At 33.1% G+C, this 25,284-nt stretch overlaps 1 protein-coding gene across 2 annotated transcripts in view; it reads right to left on the bottom strand.

Moving 5' to 3' along the window:
- Nucleotides 1–25,284, bottom strand: part of LOC129803854 (uncharacterized) — a 147,513-nt gene that overhangs the window by 14,502 nt on the left and 107,727 nt on the right. For both annotated transcript variants that reach the window (XM_055850669.1, XM_055850670.1), the window contains exons 8-15: nt 17,658–17,809; nt 17,333–17,486; nt 17,021–17,151; nt 13,005–13,158; nt 10,876–10,967; nt 10,435–10,804; nt 6,441–6,655; nt 1,640–1,721 (exon numbers count right to left, since the gene is read on the bottom strand). In XM_055850669.1, coding sequence (XP_055706644.1) covers nt 1,640–1,721; nt 6,441–6,655; nt 10,435–10,804; nt 10,876–10,967; nt 13,005–13,158; nt 17,021–17,151; nt 17,333–17,486; nt 17,658–17,809 — 1,350 coding nt within the window. The remainder of the gene's footprint in view (nt 1–1,639; nt 1,722–6,440; nt 6,656–10,434; nt 10,805–10,875; nt 10,968–13,004; nt 13,159–17,020; nt 17,152–17,332; nt 17,487–17,657; nt 17,810–25,284) is intronic.

Genomic DNA, 25,284 nt, shown 5'->3' with positions numbered 1-25,284 from the left:
CATTAAATTTTGAAAAATCAATAAAATTGGTTGTTATTAAGATTTTTCAGACCTTCGGGAACTGTGCTAAACCTCCAGCCTGAAGCCGGCATAACAGACGTTTGCTGGTAAACTCGGTGTTCTAGGCCAGCTACTCCGATAGGAATAAACGGTTGCAATTGCCACGATTGGTCACAGTTTGCCTTCCGGTTTATTATGAATTCCCAAAGACTGATTGGGTACATAATGTAGGGGAAACTGGGGCACCGCCAAACATGGGGTACCACCAAACACTAATTTTTATTTCTGAACTACTTGGACTATCTCGACCATTCCTTCAATGGACAAGCATCCCTATAGTGCCTATAAATTCCCATAGGTCTTATCCTCTGAAGTCGAATATCCGATTAAAAAATCTCAGTGTTTGGTGGTACTCCGTGTTTGGTGGTGCCCCAGTTTCCCCTACCTTGTCTCTAGAGTTAGCTTTATTTTTGAGTGGTAGCTGTGTATTTTTATAGCAGAAAGCGATCATGCCTTCTGATGGTATAATGCTCTAAGCTGACAGTCAGTTGATCCTAAGCTATAAGTATGTCAACACACCCTTAACAAGAGAAATCTTGTCGGGCTACACCACCAGTTGATGCCCGACCTCGGTTATTTTCATCTCACAGCTCACAGGACTATACTTTCTGTGTATATACTATACTTTAGTATGTCATATCTAAGTAAGATCGGGGCCTTTCTAACGATATGTTACATCCGTACACCGAGAAAAAAGGGGTTCGATTAACTTCTTTTTCTCGTAACTTTAACACTTTTAAGTGTAAAATTAACATGAAAAAGGGTAACTTTAACCCATAATTCACCTAAAAAGCATAATATTTACACCGATTTCGTAAAATTAACATTTCCGAAATGTTATTTTAACTTTTTCGGATTTATCTCAGTGTATCCATTCCACTCCACTATACCCCGACACTTACTATATCGAAATTGACTGGACTCTATCTCCAACGTTTTTTTTAACCGATTTCAATGATTTTTTCTTTTGTTGGTATTCTGTACTAAAACTATTTAAAATAGAAAATAGTTAGTGCGAGTTGCATTTTAAGGGTAAAAAATTGTGTCGAGCCAATTCTATCTATTTTGTCCATCGAGAACAGATTTGCTGGACTTTGTTCTGATAGAGACTATATGCCTATATGGGGTACTATAACCCTATACTGAGCAAAATTGGGTTGAATGAATGAGAAAGTTTTAAAACTATTGAATTAAATTTCTCCTTCTACATCATACGGGTTAAATGAATTTTCCTCTCTAGTATATCCTCTATTGAATTTCACCTTTTTTACATGCTTCGTCTTGGATGACAAGGCGCAAATTGTTCATGAGTGGAAAGTCATTTTAATTCACTGAAACTTCTGCTAGCCATTAAAGGCGTTGTCCCCAATGGAAATCGATAGAATATGCTTTTCTCCCCCAAAAGCTCTACGAGGACGGTTTTGGTGAAATTTATTGAATTATCTGTGTGTGTGACTATTTGCCACCCTTTTAGCATTTTCAGTATCTAATATACTTTCGCCACTTATAAGGGGGTTGTTTTGTTATTAGTAAATCCATTTCCTGGAAAATTAATTCAATACTTGAATGGCATAATTACCTGTTCTCAGAAGTGGCGCCGGAAGTGTTTTTGCGTGCAAACGATACCAATTACTTGATCCTTGGAGATTGAATGCCAACACCTTCATTGGATTTGTGGATGGGTTGTGTTGTCCATGTGATAAAAGTTGATGGGAGTTTTTAGAGCGTGAAAGAGAAAAGTTTTCCTGTTTAGCAGCTATATACCCTCTAGTGGTTTGTGCATAATTTATTAGTTTTTACTCTATATAAATTTAATTTTTGTTCCACAGCTTTTCCTCTCAATCCCAACCGCTAATTTATCATTTTATGATAGGAAATTCTGCTGGGAAATTCTGCAAATGCATTTATGCGCAAAATATGAAATATGAATTATGATTTTATTGCATTTGTTGAGCTTTTTGAATACGCCTTATTACGATATGACGTATAATTTTTGTTAATTAGGGAATTAAAAAAAAAATTGCCTGAAGAAAAATTTGGGTAATTTATTTATTTTATATTCATTTATTATTATTTTTATTATTATTGTGAAATTCCCAATTCTTTGATAAATTTAATGAACTTTGTATTTAATATTCGATACATTAACATATGCTTATTTGTTATGGTCGATGATAATGTTATGGCAGAGGACCAAAAAGCCACAATAAAGCTACAAAAATTTAAAAAAATATAATAAAATTTTACGAAAGGTATTCTATCGAAATATCGGTCAATTTGTCCTCTATCATAAGCATCAAAAATAAAGTAATTTTAATGAAAAAATTTACAAAATAAGAAAATTGAAATGAACACATCTTCTCTGTTTTATTTACAATCTTTATTTCAACACAGTCAAGCTGAATAAAAATTAAATAGAATTTATGTTAATAGGGTTAATAGTAGTAATTTTCTATGCGTAATGGAAGTTGGCAATATAAACATAAAACAAGTCCTAAACTAACAGAAACTGCTCTAATTTCACGGCCATAAATGAACTTTTTGCAGTTGTTAGCACAAAATTGGAATGTGGAAAGTGCAAAATTAGCAAAAATGCTAGTGTGATGATGTTAGTAACAAATTCAGCAATTAATGAGGCTATAAAAATAATTTAATGATATTTCACTGAAATTTTCCACTGAAAATAACTACTATTATGTGATAATAAATATACTTCGGTAAATAAACCAGCAACTACATTTTTTTTTGGTTGAAAATGACCTGCCGAAACTGCGTTAGGTTTATCACGCGTATATTACCTTAAAAATTTTTTTATTGCAGAATTAAATATTTAATTATACCTTTGTTAAAACGTAAATTTATAATTATGACAAACGAAACATCTATTCTAAATGAGTTTTAACTTTTATTCTCGAAGTGTGTTTATTAGAAAAATCATAAAATTAAGATGATTTCAAGAAAGAAAGAACGTCATTATCCAAAGGAATTCCATTGATTCTGTGCATTGTAAAATTTTCCCTTTTGAAAGAATTCAGAATTTCGGGCAATGCGGAGTTGCAAACAAACCAATTTTAAGTTCACAAAACTTTCTTCGAATCTTCAAGAGAAAGTTGAGAATTTTAAAACTTGTAAAAAATCAATAAGGAATTTTAAAAGTATCTTGAGAATTGCATAATTACTCAATGTTACTAGATTATTTGTTTGATCGGAATTCCACGTTCTTCGGAGTACATATAATTTTACCTTACGCGACTTCTCTGGCCCTATTATTAAATTTTCTCACAGTTTTATGAACGTATTGATTTTTTGACCAAACCCGGGTTTGATATGGAAATTGATTCTGGTATGGAATTGAATAGTTTCAGGTGTGAATTTCAAATTGGATTGTGAGACTGTTACACAGAAAAAATGATAAAAAGAACTAGGAGAAAGTGCCCATGTTTCGTACGATTCCAAGCTTCATAATAATAATAATAATGGTGGCACAACGTTCCATAATGGAACTAGGCCTTTCCACAAGGGGAGTTCTTGACATCCATTATTATTTTTTCTTATACAGGGATGGGGTTGTCAGTTCCATGTCCCATGAAATCAAGTGCAGTGAAGCTCACTGGATGCAATCCGAACACCTTTAACGCCAGAAAAATTCCTGGTAACCTAAAGGGGATTCGAACCCGGGACACTTGCATCATAGAGCGAGTGCTCTATCATTTGATGCACTGAGTGCTCATTGAGCTTCGTAAGGGCTAAATTTCTCCTATTTTTCTCAATGAAAGTGATTTACCGCACCCATATTTTAAAAACTAGGGGAAAGTACCTAGTTTTTAAAATATGTTTCGGAGTCATATTTAATCAAGAGCATATGAAAAATTTAATCATTACGAAGCTTTGGATCGTACGAAGCATGGACTTGAGCACTTTCCTCTAAAAGTTATTTACAAGTAACAATTGCGTTAAGGATTTCTAAAAGTATTGACAACAATAATTCTTAAATTTAATTTTTTTGTGATGTGGAAGAGATTTTTAAAATACTTAAATATATAAATATAGAGATGAGTACGAATTCGAGTAGGAAAAACTAGGGCACCACCATTTTAGAAAGGTGAGAATTTGACTGGAATTCCAAAAAAAACTGTGAATTTCCCTAAAATGTTGCTTGCTTTAAATAAAAACCTTCGGGACTAAAAGCATTAGCCATATGCAAAAATAATGTAATCGTACATTTTCCATTTGTCACAAAACATCAGGCAAATACGAATACTACCATTGAACAACTAAATCTCAATTACTACAGGAAATACAATAATATTATTTTAAAACGGGTCCCGATGAAAAATTCGAAAGCTAAAATCCCGAATGAGTCGAAATCTTTAATGGGTGAAAATTATCACTGAGAAAATCAACATTTTTAAATATTAATTTTACACCTTTTTAAGGGTAAAATTAACATGAAAAAGGGTAACTTTAACCCTCAATACACCTAAAAAGGGTAATATTTACACCGATTTCGGATCAATAGTGCAGGGCAATCTTAATATTTCTGGAATGTTATACTCGTATGTGCTCGTGTTACACTCGTACTTGCTGGAGGTAAAGGATATTTTTTGCTCTGGGAAATTATTATACGTATTAATTCTTCATATAATTTCACCCCTTTCAGGATTTTGATCATTCGGGGTTATATCTTCCGGAATTTCGGCTTTCAGGATTTTGTCCTTTCGGAATTTTGGCTTTTCTGGATTTTTTCTGCAAATTCTACAACATGAACATAAAAGTAGCTGAAGTAATAACATTCTGATTAATTTATTTAATTTTTCATTTTTTTGTAAAAATCTAAATCCAATATGCTGAATCTCGTAATTATAGGATACTTTAAACTACTTGAATTATGTTCACTATTTTTTCTGTAAAAAAGCATCGCAATGGGTCTCGTTCCTAATTAAAAAGTGCCCCAGTTTTTTGTACAGAATTTTACTACTATTTGTTTATAAGGCTGAGAATATAAGATTTTGTCACATAATGTCATTAGTAGATCGATCGAAAACCCATATAAATAGTGAAACATAATTATAACCCTTTATAAATTTGTATTTTTTTTATTAATTTGATAGATAATACCAAGTATAATCTAGAATTTTCCAAATACATACAATGCTAAAATTTCGTATTTTGAAAAATTTTAATATCAAATTTACAATTAAGTTTAAAATTTTGCACATTTAAAAAGCCCAAAGAAAACTGGTATTTTCAAGTTTCTCTTTCAAGTTTCTTCTCAAGTTTTCTTTCAAGAAATTTTGTTATTTTCAAGTTTCTTTTTTGGGAGATCGATACTTTTCTGTGCTTTTTCAATATTCCGTTTTTTTTTCAATAAAAAAATAGTTGTAGCACTCAGGAAATTGCCGTTTTTGTTATTCCATAACTTCAAATGAAACTTTAAGAATCCTTTCGTAATTCACTTAGTGTCAGATTTTACATCATTTTATCATTAAACCACTAGAAAATTAATGCTGATGTATTACTTTGACAGAAAATTTTGCAGTGGTTTAGAAATGGTTTCAATTCTGAAATTATTTCAATTTTTATTTTATTAATAAAATTAATGCATCTGAGCAAATGGTCTTGAGAGCAAAAGAAAAAATACAGGAAAACTGGGGCAGTAGTAAACATGGGGTAGTTTTAAACACTGATTTTTATGTCTTTACTACTTGGACGACTTGAAATCATGTCGACCATTTCTTTAGTGGACAAGGATACCTATAGTATCTATGAATTCAGATAGGTCTCGTACTCTGAAATGTAATATCTAATTAAAAAAATCACAGTGTTTACAACTCTCCAATGTTTACTATCGACACTATTGACCAGTTCCCCTATTAATACAATGGTTGTTTGGAAAGTAATATTCGCGTCCACCGCCGTCTTAGCGTTGGTGACTAACTTCTAGAGCCCATAAGTAGAACTGCTATTTCTCAGGTTATAATAGTGGAGCTCAGAGCAAAAATGACACATATCCTACGGCTAAAGTTACCGGTATGATTTAAAAAAAAAGCATCTAAAAATACAAGCAATAGGAAGTTATAGCTTTACAGATGTGAAGGTTTTATCCTATCCCTCTCAAAGGAATAAAGAAAAACCAAAAAGAAATAAAAGACCCCTTTCTAAAACTGTTTCACAATTATAATATGTGCAAACTTTTAAGTAGACTGCAAGAAATAAGTACCTGAACTGAACCCCTTCTATCTTAAGAAATACGAACAAAGTCCAGAATTGACTTTCTACAGAGTCAACGTCCAGCCTAATTAATGTGCTACTTTCGAGAGAGGGTTTGTTTTGTTGGAGCTGGTGGAAAAAGTTTAACTTCTTGCATTATTATGGCTCACCTTTATAATGAGGTCACACTCGCTGGGTAGTCGTTTGAGGGTGAAGTCTGGATGGCGGTATGATGTGTTGTACAGCACGGTGTTTGTTGATTTATCAATAATCTCCACGTGAAATTGCTGCGGAATTCCGCCGTCCCGACCAGCTAAACATGACACTTGGACTGAATTTGCGGTTACATTGAACGCCGTGCAGTTTTTCACTGGATCGGGAAGTTCTGCATTTGCCGCATGAGTAAATTAAGGACAATGAAAAGAGACAGATGGAGGAAAAGGGTGAGATTTGTTTTTTACTATATGGAATGTTTGTTGAAGCATAAAAACAAAGTTGGGAAAGTTTTCAGCCTCCAATTGCTCACTCATCACTCACCAAGCCCCAAAATACCTGCCCCAACACATCACTACGGCGGATGATACCATGTTACGTGAAGTACGTGAATAGAAAATGTCCCATTTCCCCCAATCTCTCTCGGTGAACTTCCTGCATAGAGGATTTTTCACCAGGATGTACTGATATATTTTTTTAAAACACCCATGAAATAGCGTTTGTGCATTCTAAATCTTACAAAAAGTGTGAGGGATTAGAGAAAGAGTATTAATTGCACGATAGGATTTACTAGAGCAGAGATTCAAAAGTTTCGACTTTAATGACATCAATTGGGAATCTAATTTGTGAAATCGATTGGAAATTTGATTCCTGGTATTCATCCAGTCAGGAGATCCTCAAATATTTTTCCACACTGATATTTTATAGCTTTGCAAAAGTCTGCTTATGTAAATTTTCTGTGAATTCGAATCACTTTTGAGGGAAACTTGTTTGCAAAGTATTTTCGTATTGGATCCGAGATACACCTTACAACGCCTTATGTGCGTATATGTAGGTTTCTCGGATAATACATTGTGCAAATACCGGAAATGTGAGAAGAATACTGATTAAAAAGCAGAATATGCGGCAACAGGATATTCTTATATAAATATTTTGATAATTTAGGCAAATATTTTTCTTTATTCTTTTAATTAGATGGAGGCAAAACTGTTTCAGGCATCCCAAAATTTATTGCCTATTTTTGAACAGAAAACAAACCTTTGCAAAATGGAAGCTTTCGAGTAAAAAGAAGTTAATAATGAAGAAAAAAATATAGACTGTAACATGAAAGATGACGTGTTTTCATTTAGGTGTATGTCTACAAAAAGAAACATAGGCAAATTAGCCCGGTATACAGCCTAACAATTAGATATTGCACAAGTTAAAAAAAACTATAATGCTCTATTCGAATTTAATTGAATTTTTCAATAGAACTATATATTTTTCCATAAACGTACTTATATGGCTACTGCCGACTTAACCCATTCAGTCAATGTACCAGAAATACTTGAGATAGAATGTTCATATTTTGGGATTAGTTTTCTATACTGAGAAAAAAGGGTGCGATTAACAATTTTTCCTCATAACTTTAACACTTTTAGGTGTAAAAATATATCAACATTTTTTAATGTTAATTTTACACCTTTTTAAGGGTAGAATTAACATAGAAAAGGGTAACTTTAACCCCCAATACACCTAAAAAGGGTAATATTTACACCGATCAATACTGCAGGGTAAAATTAACATTTCCGGATTTCTCTCAGTGTACAGATTAATAGATGAATTTTTTGAAAATAAAAAAAATTACCTATTAACTCTTTCGCGTCCATAGGGTAATGTCATGACTCGGGGAAAAAAGTTTTTTTTGGGTATTTACATTAATTGAAATCTATCTGTTCGTGCACGACATCATAATAGAAGGATGTAAGATTCTTGGCTCATTTTCTCAAGACTCCAGTTAGATTTCAATTAATGTAAATAGCCAAAAAGAAACTTTTTTCCCCGGGTCATATATGACCCTATGGACGCGAAAGAGTTAAGGGGTCGCGGGCAGCCCCTGTCAAATACACGTCTTAACGGTCACTGAATTTAAATTCTGTGCAATAATTCATTACAAACTCCATTGCTTTAGATAGAGTAACTGTCCAAGAAAATAAATTGGCAACTAGAATTCAAATCAGGAAAGAGGCCAATTTTAACAAATTCGGCGTTATATCATATCTTTCGTCTGGCATTTTGAGCAAAAATTTTGCATGACCTTCCGCGAAGCGAAAAAAGAACAACATAATGCATTTCAATCTCTGTCGGATTATTTTTCCCAAGTAATTGAAGAACTAAAGTTACAAAAAATCCATTCCCGACAGAAATTTGGATAAAAATTGCCTAGGAATAAATAATCTAAAATCATTAAATTTGCGTATGATGTATAATACCATGGTAAAGAATGGGTTAATGCCGCCAGTTTGGGTTTTTTTTTTTTAATGGAGAGGTCTAAGGCCTAGCTATAATGTACTAAAATTTGTGTATGATCCATACCACAAAAGAAATGGTACTGAGAAAACTAAATGACGAACAGATTGGGGGACTAGGGGAATAGTTCTGACACTACCATCTTATGTCGTCCACTGGATAATTGATCATTGAAAACTATGTAAATCTTTGGAACTCACGGAAGTTCATCTACGAAAATCGATTTATAGAAAATACGATATTTGTGATCTATGAACTTCAAAACGGGTATATATCGTAGATGCAAGTGACTACGGATGACTTTGCATTCTTATTCGTAAGCTTTTCTTTACTTATATCTCTTAAGGATAGCTTTCACTGATCCGATATACCTTATCTGATCGGTAAAGTTCATTCTTAAGTGTTAGAATTAAAGAAAGGTTTATACAAACAGCAGAGGGGCATAGTCGCTCCACTGAGAAAAGAAAGAGGGTGCGATTAACTTTTTTTCCTCGGTGTAAAAATAGGTGTAAAAATATATCAACATTTTTTTTAATGTTTATTTTACACCTTTTTAAGGGTAAAATTAACATGCAAAAGGGTAATTTCAACCCCTAATAGACCTGAAAAGTGTAATATTTACACCGATTTTGGATCAATACTGCAGGGTAAAATTAACATTTCCGGAATGTTATTTTAACTTTTTCGGATTTCTCTCAGTGATCGCATTAACGTTACAAAGCTTAGCCCCGATTAGACGAAGTTGGATTTCGCATCGAAGCATAGAAGCTGAGATTGTAAAGTTCAGTGAATTAGAACTGAGTAAAACTACCACATGATCTCTTACACTGAGAAAAAAAAGAGGTTACGATTAACTTCTTTTCGTCATAACTTCAACACTTTTCGGGTGTAAAAATATATCAACATTTTTTAATGTTAATTTTACACCTTTTAAGGGTAAAATCAACATGAAAAAGGGTAACTTTAAACCATAATACACCTAAAAAGGGTAATATTTACACCGATTTAGGATCAATACTGCAGGCTAAAATTTACATTTCCGGAATGTTATTTTAACTTTTTCGGATTTCTCTCAGTGTATACGAAAACTTGCAAGGAAAAAAATGCAGCGGCGTATGAATTCAATTTGACGACCTTACAATTTTGATTTATATGGACAGAAATTGTCCAAGGTGTCCAAGAAAATGCTTATTCAAAAAGGATCCGTCTTTTCGATCTTTTCCTATAAAAGCTTCTCTGAATGGAAATTTGTTCTATAGTGAATTTTTCCTGTTCATATAGTTAATTTTTCTTCCGTAACATTATGACCTCGCATTTACCTAGCTCTATTGCCGCCTTTGGGGAAAGACGAGGCAATTTCTTTTCCAGCAAACATTCCTTTATCTCATTAGTGTCTTGTGTAGTCGGAGATGTGAATATTAATCAATTTTTTTGCATCATTAATTCTCGACGGTGAGTGTTGTAAATGAAATTTGTGCGGCATTTAGCAAATTTTCTCGCGAGATCACCCTTTTTGTTTTGCACCACGCGTCAAGGAAAACCATGAAAAAAATCTAATTTAAATTCTCTGGTTTGTTTGGCAATGTCTCTAAGGGTTGGGGGGTCACGGAAGGGGTGTTTGGTGGCACTGAGAGTTGAGTTGAGGCTTGAGCAAATATTTACCAGCTGCAAGAATGTGATAAGCACAGGGTCCACTGTGTCCATAAATATTCTCAGCACTACACGTGACTGTGCCAAAGTTGGCGAATGAGTCGATGCGGTAGGGATAGGTGCGCCCCAGAGATGACCTAGTGCTCATGTGAAAAGATTTTGGAGAACGGGCACGATTAGTGGACACTGTGGTCTGAGCCTGGAACCGTTGATGCCGACGATGGTCGAGTTTTTGATGTGTCACGATGGAATTGTAGCTATGACGATCCATCCGATGTTCCTCGCCAAAGTCACCATTTTGAGCCAGAAGAGCTGCCGGTGGGGGCAATTCAACGGAGGAATCGAGGGTGTTGTTGAAGTACCACTTATACGTCAAATTTTGCTGTACAATCCAAATTAATGGACATCACTGACAAGTTAAAAGGGGGTAAGGGTTGATTGAGTTGAACTCACCAATGGATTTGAGTCGATATCACATAGAATATTGATTGTCTGCTTCAGGGCTGCCCTAATAACTGTCGAGTCTGATTTACATATCGGTGGATCTGAATGGAAAATTATTGAGTTATATACATTTTATGTAGACATATTGGTATTAATGCACTTAAATGCTTAACTACGTAAATATTTGGACAGTAGGAAATACTATTCTCTTAAATTGCCGCCAAGTATTGCTGTAGGGAAAGGCTTTCAGGCTTCTCACATACTTTGGCTTCTTCAAACACATGACATTGTTCCCATATTCCTTTGATGAATTTAACCTATTTTTTTCAGGAAATGTGTAACTTACTGATCTTTTTAAAACTTTTTTTTTTTAAAATAAGGTCGAATAGGTTAATTATTCTATTAATTGTTAAGTTACTGTATGATTACTGTAAACCGCAACATAAGAATCCATGTTTATGTCATGAATCTATGATATTTGGTCGATTTCACCTAAGATTTGTTTTCGTATTTAGCGCAGTGTGAAGGTAAATTATATCAGTAGTTCAATAGGGGCAGTTACAAGTTAATTTTGAATAGATCTGCACAGGTCTTCTGCATCTTTCCTTTATTTTTTTCTCTTCCCAAACATCATATTTTTATCCGAAAAGTAAAACAGAAAGATTTTTCTAAATTTGGGGCTAAAAAATAAAATTTTGTCGGTGAAAAGTCAAATTTGGTCGGTGAAAAGTCAAATTTGATCAGTAAAATATAAAATTTGATCAGTAATAAATAAAATTTGGTCAGTAATAAATAAAATTTGGTCAGTATAAAATAAAAATTTGGTCAGTCAAAAATGAAATTCTGTCGGAGAAAAGTCAAATTTGGTCGGTAAAAAGTCAAATTTGGTCAGTATTTTTTTTTTAAATCAGTAAAACGTGAAATTTTATCAGTAGAAAATTAAATATGATCAGTGAATAATAATTTAGTCAATAAAAAACTAAAAGGAAATCAATAAAAGTTAAAATTTTGCATATCCGGTTAAAAAGTATTGCACATTTCGAATTGCGGAAACTTCGTATTTTAGTAGATTTCGTATTTTATCATTTCGTATTTCACATTTCGTCTTTCCTAAATTTTGTACAAAAATTAAACAGGTGCTACTGAAAAATATTCAAAGCACAGAAAATTTCCCTTTGCCTCAACAGGCGATACAGATAACTTCCCGAAGCACAGAAAATTTGATTTTTTTACTGACCAGGTTCTTTATTTTTTACTGACCATTTTTTTATATTTTACCGATGAAATTTCATGTTTTACTGATCAATTTTGATTTTTCACTGACCAAAATTGATTTTTTACTGACCAAATTTGACTTTTCTTCGACCGAATTTGATTTTTTTACTGACCACATTTTATTTTATACTGACCAAATTTTATTTTTTACTGATCAAATTTCACTTTTTACCGACCAAGTTTGACTTTTCTCTGACCGAATTTGATTTTTTGCTGACCAAAATATAGGCTGATAAAATTTGATTTTTTACTGACCAGATTCTTTATTTTTTACTCACCATATTTTATTTTTTACTGACCGTATTTTTCACTGACCGAATTTGATTTTTTACTGACCAAATTTGACTTTTTACTGACCAAATTTAATTTTTTGTCGATTTTTTAAGTCTTTTACTAACCATATTTAATATTTTACTGACCACATTTGATTTTTAACTGACCAAATTTAATTTTTTACTGACCAAAAGTCGCAGCCCCCAATATCTATTACCATCCGTGGCTAATTTTGCCCCAGTGTTCCCTAATTATTAAGGTATAGAATGTGTTTTCTTGAATTTTTAACGCTTTTTTTATAGCGTTTGTGCCATATTAATACAGTTAATATATAGGTGAAACAATTTTACGTCTGCTTGTTTGTAAGTAGTTAGAATTAAATTATTTTGTTTTAAAATATTCTAGATAAAATTTATAGCTTCTACAGCAAAGTTATCGTTAAAGTTACAAGTGCTTATCGTGAATTGAGCAGAGAACGTTTGAGGGTGGTTTTCAGGAATACAAGGGACTAAAGTTGCAATAGTTAAATCATTGCATTTACGTGCTACTTAACCACTATAGTACTCTCAACGTCTCAAGTCTCAACTTACACTTTACATCCAAGTATACGTCATTGCTGCTCACGGTGCCTTGGGCATTCTCTGATCGACACATGTATTGTCCATGAGATGCCTTAGAAATGGCCTGGAGCACGAGGGTTTGATTGGAGATTATAATGCCACGCGACGAGAATAGCTGCTTCTCCTGTAAGTTAAAACATAATATTTGTTATACATAGGTCTAAGGATAAAATAAGGCATCTCCACTTGGAAAAGAAGCTTCAGCAAACATCCTGCAATTTCCATTACCAACTTTCCATTAATTTTCCTCCCCTTTATCTTATGGACGAGCTTTTTCTCGCTCCAATGGACACATTACAACTTACAACGTCTTCTTCGTGGAGCTAATAAAAAAGGACGCGAGACGGTAGAACTGGGAGGGAAGTACTGGCCCAGAGATATTCATCGTTTATCCCATAGCTCGTTCACGGATCTTTCTCCTTTCTTCCCAATTAAGGGCATTTTTATGTATTTGGATTTATTATCGATTAACATTCGATATCTTCTCAACCATCCCCGGAAAACTTTATTCTTCACTGTGAGACTTTTTTATGGGTCAATAAAGATTTCTTCTCAATAATTAAATGAACTTTTCTTAGACTGAACTTTCTCATGCAATAATTTTCACAAAATACCAAAAGTTAAAAAAAATCCTTGAGGAAAATAATTCTTCAATTTGCTCATAAATAAAGTTTTTATTTGCTCTGCAAATGCTTAAAAACTTTAACTTTAACACTATATGAATAGGTAATGTTAATTGGAATTTTTTTGAAGAAACTAAAATTGAATTTTATGAAAATTCATGATTGTTGCAAAGATATTGGAATTTATTTTCCTGTTTTAGGTTTAATTTTTATGCCTCCAATGCGTTATGCATTGTCATTTACTGATGCGCTTAGAACAGAACGATAAAAAATAAAGTAAAAGTATGTGATATACATAATAAATGCTAAATGAATGACTTTTCATGCTTTCATAGTTCCCTAATCGATAACTGACCTGCAATTTAGATTAATATTTTATTGAGTAAGATGTTCGCACGAAACGGTTAGCGAGAGATCAATAATTTCGATAAAAATGCTTTTAATGCAATGAAATTTTGTGATAAATAAGCTATTTATATTGTGATATATTTAATAATTGGACAAACAAGCTGATAAAAGATTTAGTTTAGAGGAAAAATATATATACATATCATACATAGTGCATGTTTCTAGGCTGTAAAAATTTTATATTAAACCATATTGTACTCATTCCCATTAGTTTTTATTAAAAAGTGACTTCAAAAGAAAACAATCTGTGCTCGACATATTTTACAAATCAATTTTAATTACCAAAAATTTTAATGACTTGATGATATAGTTTTTTATAATGCTATTTTGTTTGTTTAATTTGATAAAATCTGCAATATTTGTGGAAACATATTGCTTTCGGGGTAATTTTTAATAACATTCAAACAACTGAAATCCAATCACATACATTCAACCAAATAAATTAAAAGTGTCATGATATAAAGAAAGAATAACTATAAATATTTGTTATTCTCTCTGTAATTATTTTAGTGCCCTTTTGAAGTTTTTCATGTTTTGAGATAGAACCACTCAAAAAATTAATTTCAGTTTTTTCATAATAATATTTGATAAAGTATTAAGTTTGAGCAAGTCTAAAATACTCAAATTTAATACATTTGTTCCTTTAAAATACTTAGTTTCTTATTTTTCGTTGTTTTCACACTTAAATATAATTAATTGTGTTTTTACGATTTTATATTAACAGAATGACAGGGGTGGTAAAGCATCCCAGCTTTGCGGAATGCTCGAACTCTTGATTTAGACACTATACCTTAAAAGCACTCTTGTATCATGTACCGTTTACCGGATCATAACCGATTTATTGAACCGATTGTATTATTCAAAAGATCTTCCAAAATAGAAGGAATACAATTGATTTTGTGATAAAAAATTTCTTGGTGCGGTTATGATTGGATGTCAATGAGCCCAAACCGAACCCAACTTTGACCTTGAATGACCCTTATTAGGCATTTCGGCATTTTCGTATAAGAACAAGACGTTCGCCTAAGTAATCTCTAAAACGTATCCAAAAATGAAAAAAAATCGTACTACACGTTTTTGGGCAATCCCAAAAAAGGTGGTTTTAGATGGTAAAAGGACGTGTGCAGGGAGAATGAGGGGCACGTTAACGATCCTTGGGTCGACTTATGGGGAAGGGCTTCCACGAAAGTCCTAAGTGTCTATCTCTTACCGTTTGGCCTCTAGAGCTGGCGACAGCGGGATGGATCAGACGGACAGATGGACCGACGAATTAATTATTCTTTAATTAATATTTAAAAAATGTGCTGAAAAGTTATTTTATGCAATAATAATGCTTAAGAAAATCTAAATTTGTGGAAAATTCTCGAAACAAACCCCTTTTAGGTAAAACCGGATTCGGAAAGTACATAAGATATTCTATGAACTTGTAAAATCGAAAGCTTGAAAATTCTCAAAACGCCAATTAAATATCTACTGTGCTATTGCTAAAAAAATTATCAATAAGTAGGGCTAGGTGGCTTGCGTTTGAATATTTCAATTTATCTCTTATTTTTCAAAATAGAAATTCTAGTTTATTAATCTAATTTAATTGAAAATACGTAATAGTTAAAGACTATAGTAGAATGCTATATAGAATAAATAGACTATAGAATGAATGCTTTGGAAAATAAGAGAATATGATATATTCAAAAGGTTGACATATTCAACGGCAGGCTATGTTCCCCTAATCACGATCGAAAAATTGATTCTTGACTGAATCATGTGAATGATATGATACTTGATTAATAAGAATTATGACTAAGACAAATTTTTTTTATCTGAGTTTTTTATAGTCTCATTTTTTAATATTTTCAATGTTAATCTATAGATTTCTTTTGGATTATATTTTGTTTTCCTATTTCATAAAATATATGATTGGACTCGTTTTCTCCGCTATTTTTTATTAATATTATATTTTGAGCTAATTTCAGCTGCCGATATATATATATTTTTTTTTTAGAAAAAAATGTTGAATTTTTCATTTTTGTCCATGATAAATTTATTTATTGGAGTGAAACTTTAATACAAAAAATAAAATAAAAATAAATCCAAAGATTTAAAAGTTCTGGAGAGCGTATTTCTAAATTGATTTAGACAAACTTAGATTCATTTGAAAGGGTTTTAAGTTCCGGATAAGATTCAATCGATTCTCGGATCCTTTATTTGATTTCCTCTTTCTGTAAATTTATTGCTATTATTTCTTCCCAATTTTGGGATTGTTGTGAACTCCTTTATGAACCAGTTTAAATCTGTTTGTAACAGGTTAATATTTAAAGATGTGGTATCTACAGTATCTACGTGCTAAACAATTTTAACAATAAACATAATTTCACGGGTTCAAGGATTTCACGAAGTCTGATTTATTTGTCACCCTTTGTGAATTTTTTAACAGCTAAACAACCTGATTTAAAAAGATAGATAGACCTTTATCCACGAGAGACTTTGTTTCTCCATCAGAGTATCATTTACTTCAACTAGAAAATGTGGAAAGTTTTCTGAATATTCAATAACGAAACAGGGACATGGTGCAAAATATTTTTTGATCTTTGTCTCTAGGGAACTTCCTCTTTTATGTCTCTTCCCAGCAAATTGACCATTTGTTTTTCCTTTTTTGTGGGACACTCTGAGACCGTCTATTGGTAAATTGATGTTCATTTTTTTTCGTCTGAGCTGAGAGCACAAAGTCTTTTGCTCTTTTTGGTTTGTTGAGCGACAATTGAAGCAAATAAAATTAATCGTTGGCAATTTGAAGGGAAATTCTGTGAATTTATGCCATGAATTATATTCAATTTCTCAGTATTTTCAATTGAGGGTGCTTATTTTACTTTTTTTGTGATTCGTATCATATATTACTTGCAAGGGGGAATTTGAAAATATTTTCGTTAGCAAGAAGAAGAATATGTTTTTGGTTCTTACATTGTGAAACCATTCGATTTTCTTGATGGGCGGATTTGCCCTGATGTCACATTCCAAGTATACATCCGAGCCATTCATTAGTTTGTTAGGATCCAACGGAGCTCCAAGTGATAACGACACAATTGGGGCATCTATAAGACGTTGTCGACAGGATGGCAGAGGCGTGCGGGATGAAAAGAAAAATGATGAGAAAAATTGGCAATTGTTGGAAATATTGGAGTATTTTCACATTCTTCTCTACATAGCACGAAGCATTTTTTTTGCTCTTCTATCTCCTACCCATCCCCCCAAATGCTACATATATCTCCTTACGTTTTACATCCAAGATACGTGAGTCTTTTAGAAATAGACCAGCACCACCATTGATCGTTTCAGTTGTCACAGAGCACGTCACAATTTTGCCATTATCTTCTGGTGCCGGCAGAAACACCACCTCAGAAACTGTCACGTTCCCATCCGACGATGTCTGTGAATTTGTCAGTTTAGTTTTTATTTCACATTTTTCACCCATTCATGTGGATGGGCACAATCCCACCGGGTTGCATCAATGATGATCCGGAGGAAGTGACGGTAGAGCCACGAGAGATTTATAAATTATCTTTGGGAAAAATTATGAAAGTTTTACCCAAAAACTTACCGTTTGAGATGCTCCTCGCATCAGCAGACCACCCTTATTCCAAATTATCTCCGGTGGAGGTCTAGCTCCGGCTGAACTGCAGGATATTTGCGTCCGTACCCCGGCCACAAGGGCATGATTGAGACCTTGTAGACGGACGAAGAGTGGTGGAACTGACGGAAAAATAGAACAGAATAAAATTATTTATTATTGCATTCAATATAACTCAGTGAATGATATATTTTCAGTCATTTTGATATTAGTAGAAAACAACAAAATAAACAGGATTCAACGATTACTTTTCACTTAATATTCAATTCGTCAATATGACACTTTACCCTTAATTTTAGAGCGCAAAAGATATATACAGTGGGACCTCGATAGAGTAAACTAATTATTTCCAGGCCTGGTGACTCTATTGGATTCGTTGACTCTATTGGAGTCCGAAACAAATCAATTAAAATATGAAATTTTGATAGAAACGGGTATTATTTTATGTTTGTACTAGATTATTGACAAATTCAAAACAATAGACGAATATTATTTAATTAACCCATAAATTCTACACCCTCTGGTTCAAAAAAGTCATATGTTTGGACAAAACTTGGAGATTAAGGAATGATTATACGGAATGTTTTTATTATTAGTAAATATCCTAAGTATAAATTACTCTGCATGTGGTAATATTGAAATCTACCCACGATGTTATAAAAAGGAAATGGTGTCTTAGAGATTTCTTTTTTCACTTTTTTTTAGGAGAGCTCCGGTACGTATTAAATTATTCAAAATTCTGATCAAATTACCTAGTTTTTTTTTACTTTTTTAGTGTACAAAAGAAGAGATTGATAGTTGTTTTTTACGTTATGTAATAATTTGTAAAACACTGATTTTAATTTCGAAAAAAATCATAAAAAATCATATAATATTATTAGTTCAATAATAAAGGAAAAGTTGACTTTATCGGAATCAATTTGGGTCCAAGTTGACTCTATTGGAGTCCGTAGAGTAAAAAATAGCTGTTGACTCTATTGGAGATTAACTATATCGGAGATTGACTCTATCGAGGTCCCACTGTATTTGGTTTTATTTTCTTTTCAGATGGAAGGTAAAAGTTAAGGGGTTGCGTGAGGATAACAAATTCATACAAATGTGGGCGTGGTCTATAAAAGTAGGCGTGACTTCAATTTATCTTTTATGCTCACACCCTGAACATGCTTTGCCAAATCGGATCAAGAAAAGTTTAGAGGTATTTGTTATAATCCACGTATGAGGTTGGCTCATTTATCAAACATTTATTAGCTATATTCAATCTATCTAACTAATAGGTCATCAGACTACACCGTGAAAAATTTGGATGTTATTTTCTACAAATCGTGTCTTTAAATTTTACTGCCTCAAAAGATAGTAGAAAATATCATCCTCCATAGGAACTTTCTTTTAGAATCTACCATCTTGACATTTTAAACTTTACTATCCTATGGTTAGTAAATTCTAATAGCCGGATGGTAAAATCTACTATCCTCATTTAGATTTTACTTTGACCTTGACCTCTCTTGGATTCTAATATCCGGGAAGTAATTTTTACTGGCCGCATATTAGATGTTAAAATTTAACTGGAAGACAGTAAATTTTAACGGAGGATAGTAATTTGGATTGAAATTACTATCCAAGCCAGTAAAATTTGCCATCCTGCTGTTAGAATGTCATTTTGGAATATCGTGGGTGCCGATGCAACCGTTCCCGATATGCTTTGAATACATTATAGGAGTTCGTGGTGCAGCTGGAAGATGCTCGACTGTCATCACAAAGGTCGCGTGTTCAAATCTCGGTGCAGTCGTCAATGTTGGAAAAAGATTTTCACGCACCAAAATGGCTTGAAATACAGAGAATGTCATCCAGGAAGAAGGGGTCCCAAGCCCTCAAACAATGGCCAAAAATTAATGAAAATAGGGAAAAATAAGTTTTTCCGACATTTTTCATTTTAATATCCGGCTAGTAAAATTTATTATCCTGCCAGTAAAATTTACCATCCGGCTAGTAAAATCTAATATCCGGGATATTAGAATTTACCATCCGGCTATTAGAATTTACTATCCATACAATAGATTCTACAATTTTTGACAGTCCGATTTAATATCGCGTTTGCTGGGTGACTTTTTTACTATCCGGCCATTAGAATTTTGTATGGAGGATGGTAAATTTTACCATCCACATTTTTCTTGGTGTAGAGATTTGGCCGATTTGGCTCAGTTCCCAAACGTTTTCAATTTCTAATCAGAATCTATATGCCAGAATTTTTCAAAATCTAAGAGTTCAGTCACAATTATTATGCAATTCTATGTCAAATTTTTACCCAAAAATTAGGCAGCTAAGAAATTAGACCAATTGAGCCTTATGTCTAGGCTAAAATCTAAAGATTTGGCTAGGCCATGGAACTTGGAGCTTATATCTAAAGACCGTTAAAGTCTAGTCAGTCATGCAGTTGAAACAAATCAATCAAGTTTAAGTTTTTTCTGGGGAATTTGATATTTTCATTACAGATTATTAGTGCCATGATAAAGTTAACTTAATTCACCCCCACATTGACATCCTGCAGTTGATTATTTAAGAAACACCCCTTAAAAACGCAAGATCCCCAAAAAAAATTGTGAAAACATTAATACAGTCGAATAAGTTTAAAGTTGTTCAAGAAAGGAAGAAATATGACTTTTTCAATTTAAAATATAATGGTTGCAAAATAAAGGGAAGGGGGAAGAGACACAGAAAAAAACGTCTAGAGATATCGTTCTTTTATTGGGGGTCACCGAAGGCTGGAAGTTGATATCTCTTACCGTTTAAGCTCTAGGTCGATTTATTCAAATGCTCTCCATTTGAGTTCGAGCAGTAAAAATCCACGCATTTTCAGCCACTGAAGAAGGTCCACGTCGAAACCGAAAGCTCTAGGCAAGACTTAAAAAGTGTTTTTCCTTTGGGGAGACACCTTTCACTGGCACTCACCGAGAAGCCTCTGATTAAATTATTGCCCCAGTCTCATGCACAAAGCGCGTTACTTTCTAACGGTTCAAGCTTCGAATAACTCAATCTTTCCTCTATGTTTCTAATGAATTTTACCCATGGCTCTTTCCGGAAAATTTGAAGCATCGGACTAGCTATTAAAATATAATTTTATACTTAATGGGTCAAGTTAATTAAAAACATATTGAAAAGAATGAATTGTATGAAGCTTGAATTGTCCGAAGGTAGGGCGCTTTCCCTTGTATTAAATTTTCTGTCAATATTTCTAATATTTGAAAGATATAATTCTTGTAACTATCCCGTTTTTAAATAATTATAATTCTTCTATGCTAATATTTGTAGTAAAACGATAAAAATTACTATGTTCTGTAGAAAATTCTTTTCAGAAGATATTACTAATATTTAAGCTATAAGAATTTATCATCCAGATATTAAATTGCAAAGGTATCTAGTTAAATCGGAAAAGTTTGAAAGTTTTATGATTCAACTCTTAACGGTTAGTAGTAAAACCTGCTAGTAAAATTTTCTATGGAGAATATCAAAATTTTACAATATAACGTTTCATAGTTATAATAGGATTTTTTCTAGGGTAGCCTATTCTCTCATTAGAAGGGGATTAAAGGATCTCTTTTAAGATTGTAGAGGCGCTCAGAGGAAAAAAAAACTCTAAGTCGTATGCATTTCCTTATTAAAATAGCGTTTTTTTGCTCCGAGCTTCTCATATGATCTTTAGATCTGGGATTTAGCACAGCTTTCTAAGGACTTCACTTTTTTAGTAATAAGCAATTGCAGTGAGGCAATATGTTAAGTGTTATTGTTATAGCGGTCTCAATACTACATATTTAGTTTAGTTTGAATCCCTTTTAGATCACAAAAAATTTTATACTTTTAACACTAAACCTACCGACCGTTTTCGATCGTTTCTCGGTCAAATGATAAACCGTGGTAGGGTCGGATACTCAACAAATTTGTCTTGGAAAAGAGCAAAAAATTAAAATTTAAACACTGAAAAATATATTACATGCATATTTTAAGAAATTCATAAAGTTTGATAGTGACATTCTACCGTTTAAATATGTGGTATTTTTAAACCGGTTAATTTGACCGAGTTTTGGTAGGTTTAGTGTTAAGGTAGGTTTTTAAACGGCATACAAAAAGCTCCATTTAATTCAATACCAGAGGGCAATGTTCAAATATCAACCTAATGTTAAAAAATGTAATAACGAATGGCATGGAAAGGCGTTTAAAACCGTATTAAAAAAAATCTAAAAAAATTTAGGTAATACCGTTCTTGAAGAAAAAATAAATTAGAATTACTATTTGTTTGACTGATTGCAAGGCTTCATTTTTCTAACATTATGCATGTCGAACATGAGACGGAAGAGATTATTCGACATTCGAGAGTGACGTTGAAAGGGCACTAAAGCTTAGTGAACTTGTAAGAAAGCTTTAAGTAAAAGTGATTTGTTATTCTTTTTGATGCTATATAGGAAGTGACTTTTTGAGTAAATTGAACTACATTAACAGCTTTTGAGACATACTGAGTACCAGTACTTCTTATTGCTTTTCAGGTCACACAATATTGTAATATAGATTTTACTATGTGGATTTGCAGGGCATTTTGTATATTCCATGCAGCAACTCTCTGACGACATGAAGTTCAATCATTTCATCAATCTCAACCAGAAGCTTATTTTATGCAAATCACAATTAGAAGCACAAGAGGTGAGAAGAATCTCTTCGATGATGGAAAATTTACAATTTGAATAACTTTCTCAATTATTTACTTGAAAATGAATCACTTTTCCAAGAAACACTGTTTCAGATTCAACGAGAATCCTCTTTAACAGCTGAATGTTGAAACGAAGAATAACTTCAGTTGAACCTCAGATTAGCGTTAATCTAGAGTTAAAATTAAGCTAGGTTTAAATATTTTTTCGTATGCAGAAACGAGGAATAGTGCTTTGGCGTAAGCTGTTTTTGTCATACGGCAACCCCATTATTTTGGCTTTTCCGGCATGCCAGAAAATGTCAATTCGTCAATGTTTTCGTTCGATTTAGCAAGATTCCACGGCTTTTCCTCGTTATTTGGTAATCTTGAACCACCAGACTTGCTAAAAATTCTTTAAAATAAAATAGGAATCAATATTGTGGATGTGAAAGAATGTGCATGTTTTTTTGGGTGCAAAAAAAGCGCGATTCCCGCGACTCCTACTTCAGTGGCGACTCATTGAAGTTGCATATGGTGGATGTTTCTTTTTATTTCAGGCAAAATTGGCTTTTTTAGAAGCTGTAAATAGAGTGAGAGCCTTATTTCTTTTCATTAAGTCCACTAAAGTGCAGATTATATCAATTTGGTATCATTTCACAGCATTTTCGAGAAGAATACGGATAGATGTGGACAGGTTTATTCCATCTTTAAGCCAAAAATTATACCTCCGAAATCGGGGGTCTAATTTTTGGCTTAAACGTTAATCCACTGTTTAAATTTATTCTATTTCTCGTTCAAACATTAGAAAACGGTGGATCATCCTAGAATTATCTTTATACTTCGATTCAACATTCAGCTGTAAGGGTCATATTTTTTACTCCTCCGCCACTCCTTGGGAAATTCATTTGGGTGAGCCTTTGGTGGGAATTTCAAGTTTGGGGGGCTACAGCAGCCCTAGTCATAAATATTTATTCACGCCCCATCCAAGACAGTTTGCCTCCTTGGCCTCATCGGCCTTTTCCCTGGAGAGTTTCAAACACTCCTCCCGAATCATTATGATGACGAGTCGTGGAGGCGATAGTAATAAAGTTGATGACGAAAATGGAAGTGAAATGCCGCTTCTCTGTATACCCTGAAGAATCTTAAGCAATGCTCAGCTTGGACTTCAATGGACCATCTTTCCCCAAAGTCGCCCCAATTTGCCAGAGGGTGAGTTTAACTTATCTCTTATATGGCTTCACATTTCCTTCCAGCATCTTATTCTTTAGTTACTTCTTCTTTATTATCTCTTATTGCTCCTTATATCACTTTATATTCCATTGAGAGGTTTCTCTCACATCGCAAGAGGTCCTCATAGAATTTTCCTCCTCATTCACTTTCACTATTGCCCATTCTTCTTTCTCACTCTAGCATACAGCCCCATATGGCCCCGTTCCACCGGAAAAGCCTTAGTGTTTGGGCGTCTTCCCACGGAGAAAGTTTATGGTGGAGCAATTTCTCATAAGGATAGAAAATTGTTGCAATTGTTAATATTTCCCTCCACTTGAAGATTGCGATTCAAGGGAGAGGGTGCCAAAAGTTTCTTGCCTTTGATGGCACTGAAGAGAGTCGTTTGGGTGTATGAATATCATTAAAATAGAGTGAAAAGGAGACAACTGAGACCCATTGAAGATTAATCTCAATACAATTCTATAATGAAGTTAAGTCGTTCTCTACCATCCTGCCTCATATACTTATGTCATTGTACTAAGCACAAGTTTTCCGGGTATGCAGATCTATCATTTAAGAAATTTTAGTAACATGTAGAGTAAAACTTGTGATACTACATTGAAGTCATTACAAAAGGTTATCCTGTATACTATGTATAACAGTAGGGTAATGGCATCAATTATTGCTACTTAAAATAAATTATTGCAAAAAATTCATATTCAGGAATGACATATTCAGGGAATATTTTACAATGGGATAAGTAAGCATTTTTGGCCACTAAAGGGATTGAATGGGTTGAAAAATAGTACAACTTGTCAAGAATACTTTCTTAAAATTCCAAGATATTCGGAAGTTGGCAAATGGTCTTTGAACCAGGGTTTCTGCCGTTTACCTGGAGAGGATGGTAATGGTAAGTCGACAACAGACGCAACTTAAGCGCACTTTTAAGAAGCAAATAATTAAATTAAAAATTTCTGTCAAAAAACTCAAATTTCCTTTTTTCAAAATCTTTCGTTAACACTTTAAGGACGATTGGAACACCGGTGTCCCATAAAGAAATTAATTTTTCCTGACTACCTAAAGTTATTTTTTTTCTTATGTCTGTAGGGGGAGGTGGGGCTACTTTGAGCTGTGGGGCTAGATTGTTATACTACTTTTTCGCCTATTTCTAAATGTAGCTGGTCCTTACAATTATTTTATTTAGATACACAATTATTTTGTCTATTCAAATTAGATCATGTTAAAACCCAGTTTCCTTTAGAAACATGCGAAGAAATCGTATAACAATGTAGCCCCACAGCTCAAAGTAGCCCCATCTCCCCCTACATAATTGTAAAATAGAAGATTGAAGGAATTTGGAATATTTTTTGCAAGGCTCTTGCTATTTGCTATATAGTAAATATTTATGCTCAAAAACGGCGAATTTATGAATTCTCAAATTCATAATTGATTTTATTTATTTTTTATACTTCCAATTTTTTTTAAGCAAAACCTTTTTGGCAATAAAAACTACAATACTCATACGTAATATTTTTCATTAAAGCGAAAAGTATTATTCATTGGTATTATCAGAAAAATTACTTAAATTTTTGGGCTATTTTCGTCCCTATTATTTGATGAGGATTATGAGGATTGTTTTCCCAAAATGGTTTTCAAGAATCACGGCCCAACGTTTGAATTAAAAAAAAATAATGAAAATATCAGGAAATATTT

The sequence above is a fragment of the Phlebotomus papatasi genome, chromosome 2, assembly GCF_024763615.1.
Source record: "Phlebotomus papatasi isolate M1 chromosome 2, Ppap_2.1, whole genome shotgun sequence".
Classification (NCBI taxonomy): Eukaryota; Metazoa; Arthropoda; class Insecta; order Diptera; family Psychodidae; genus Phlebotomus; species Phlebotomus papatasi.
The sequence above is the reverse complement of the archived record's forward strand: the minus strand, read 5'-3'. Positions and strand labels throughout refer to the sequence as shown.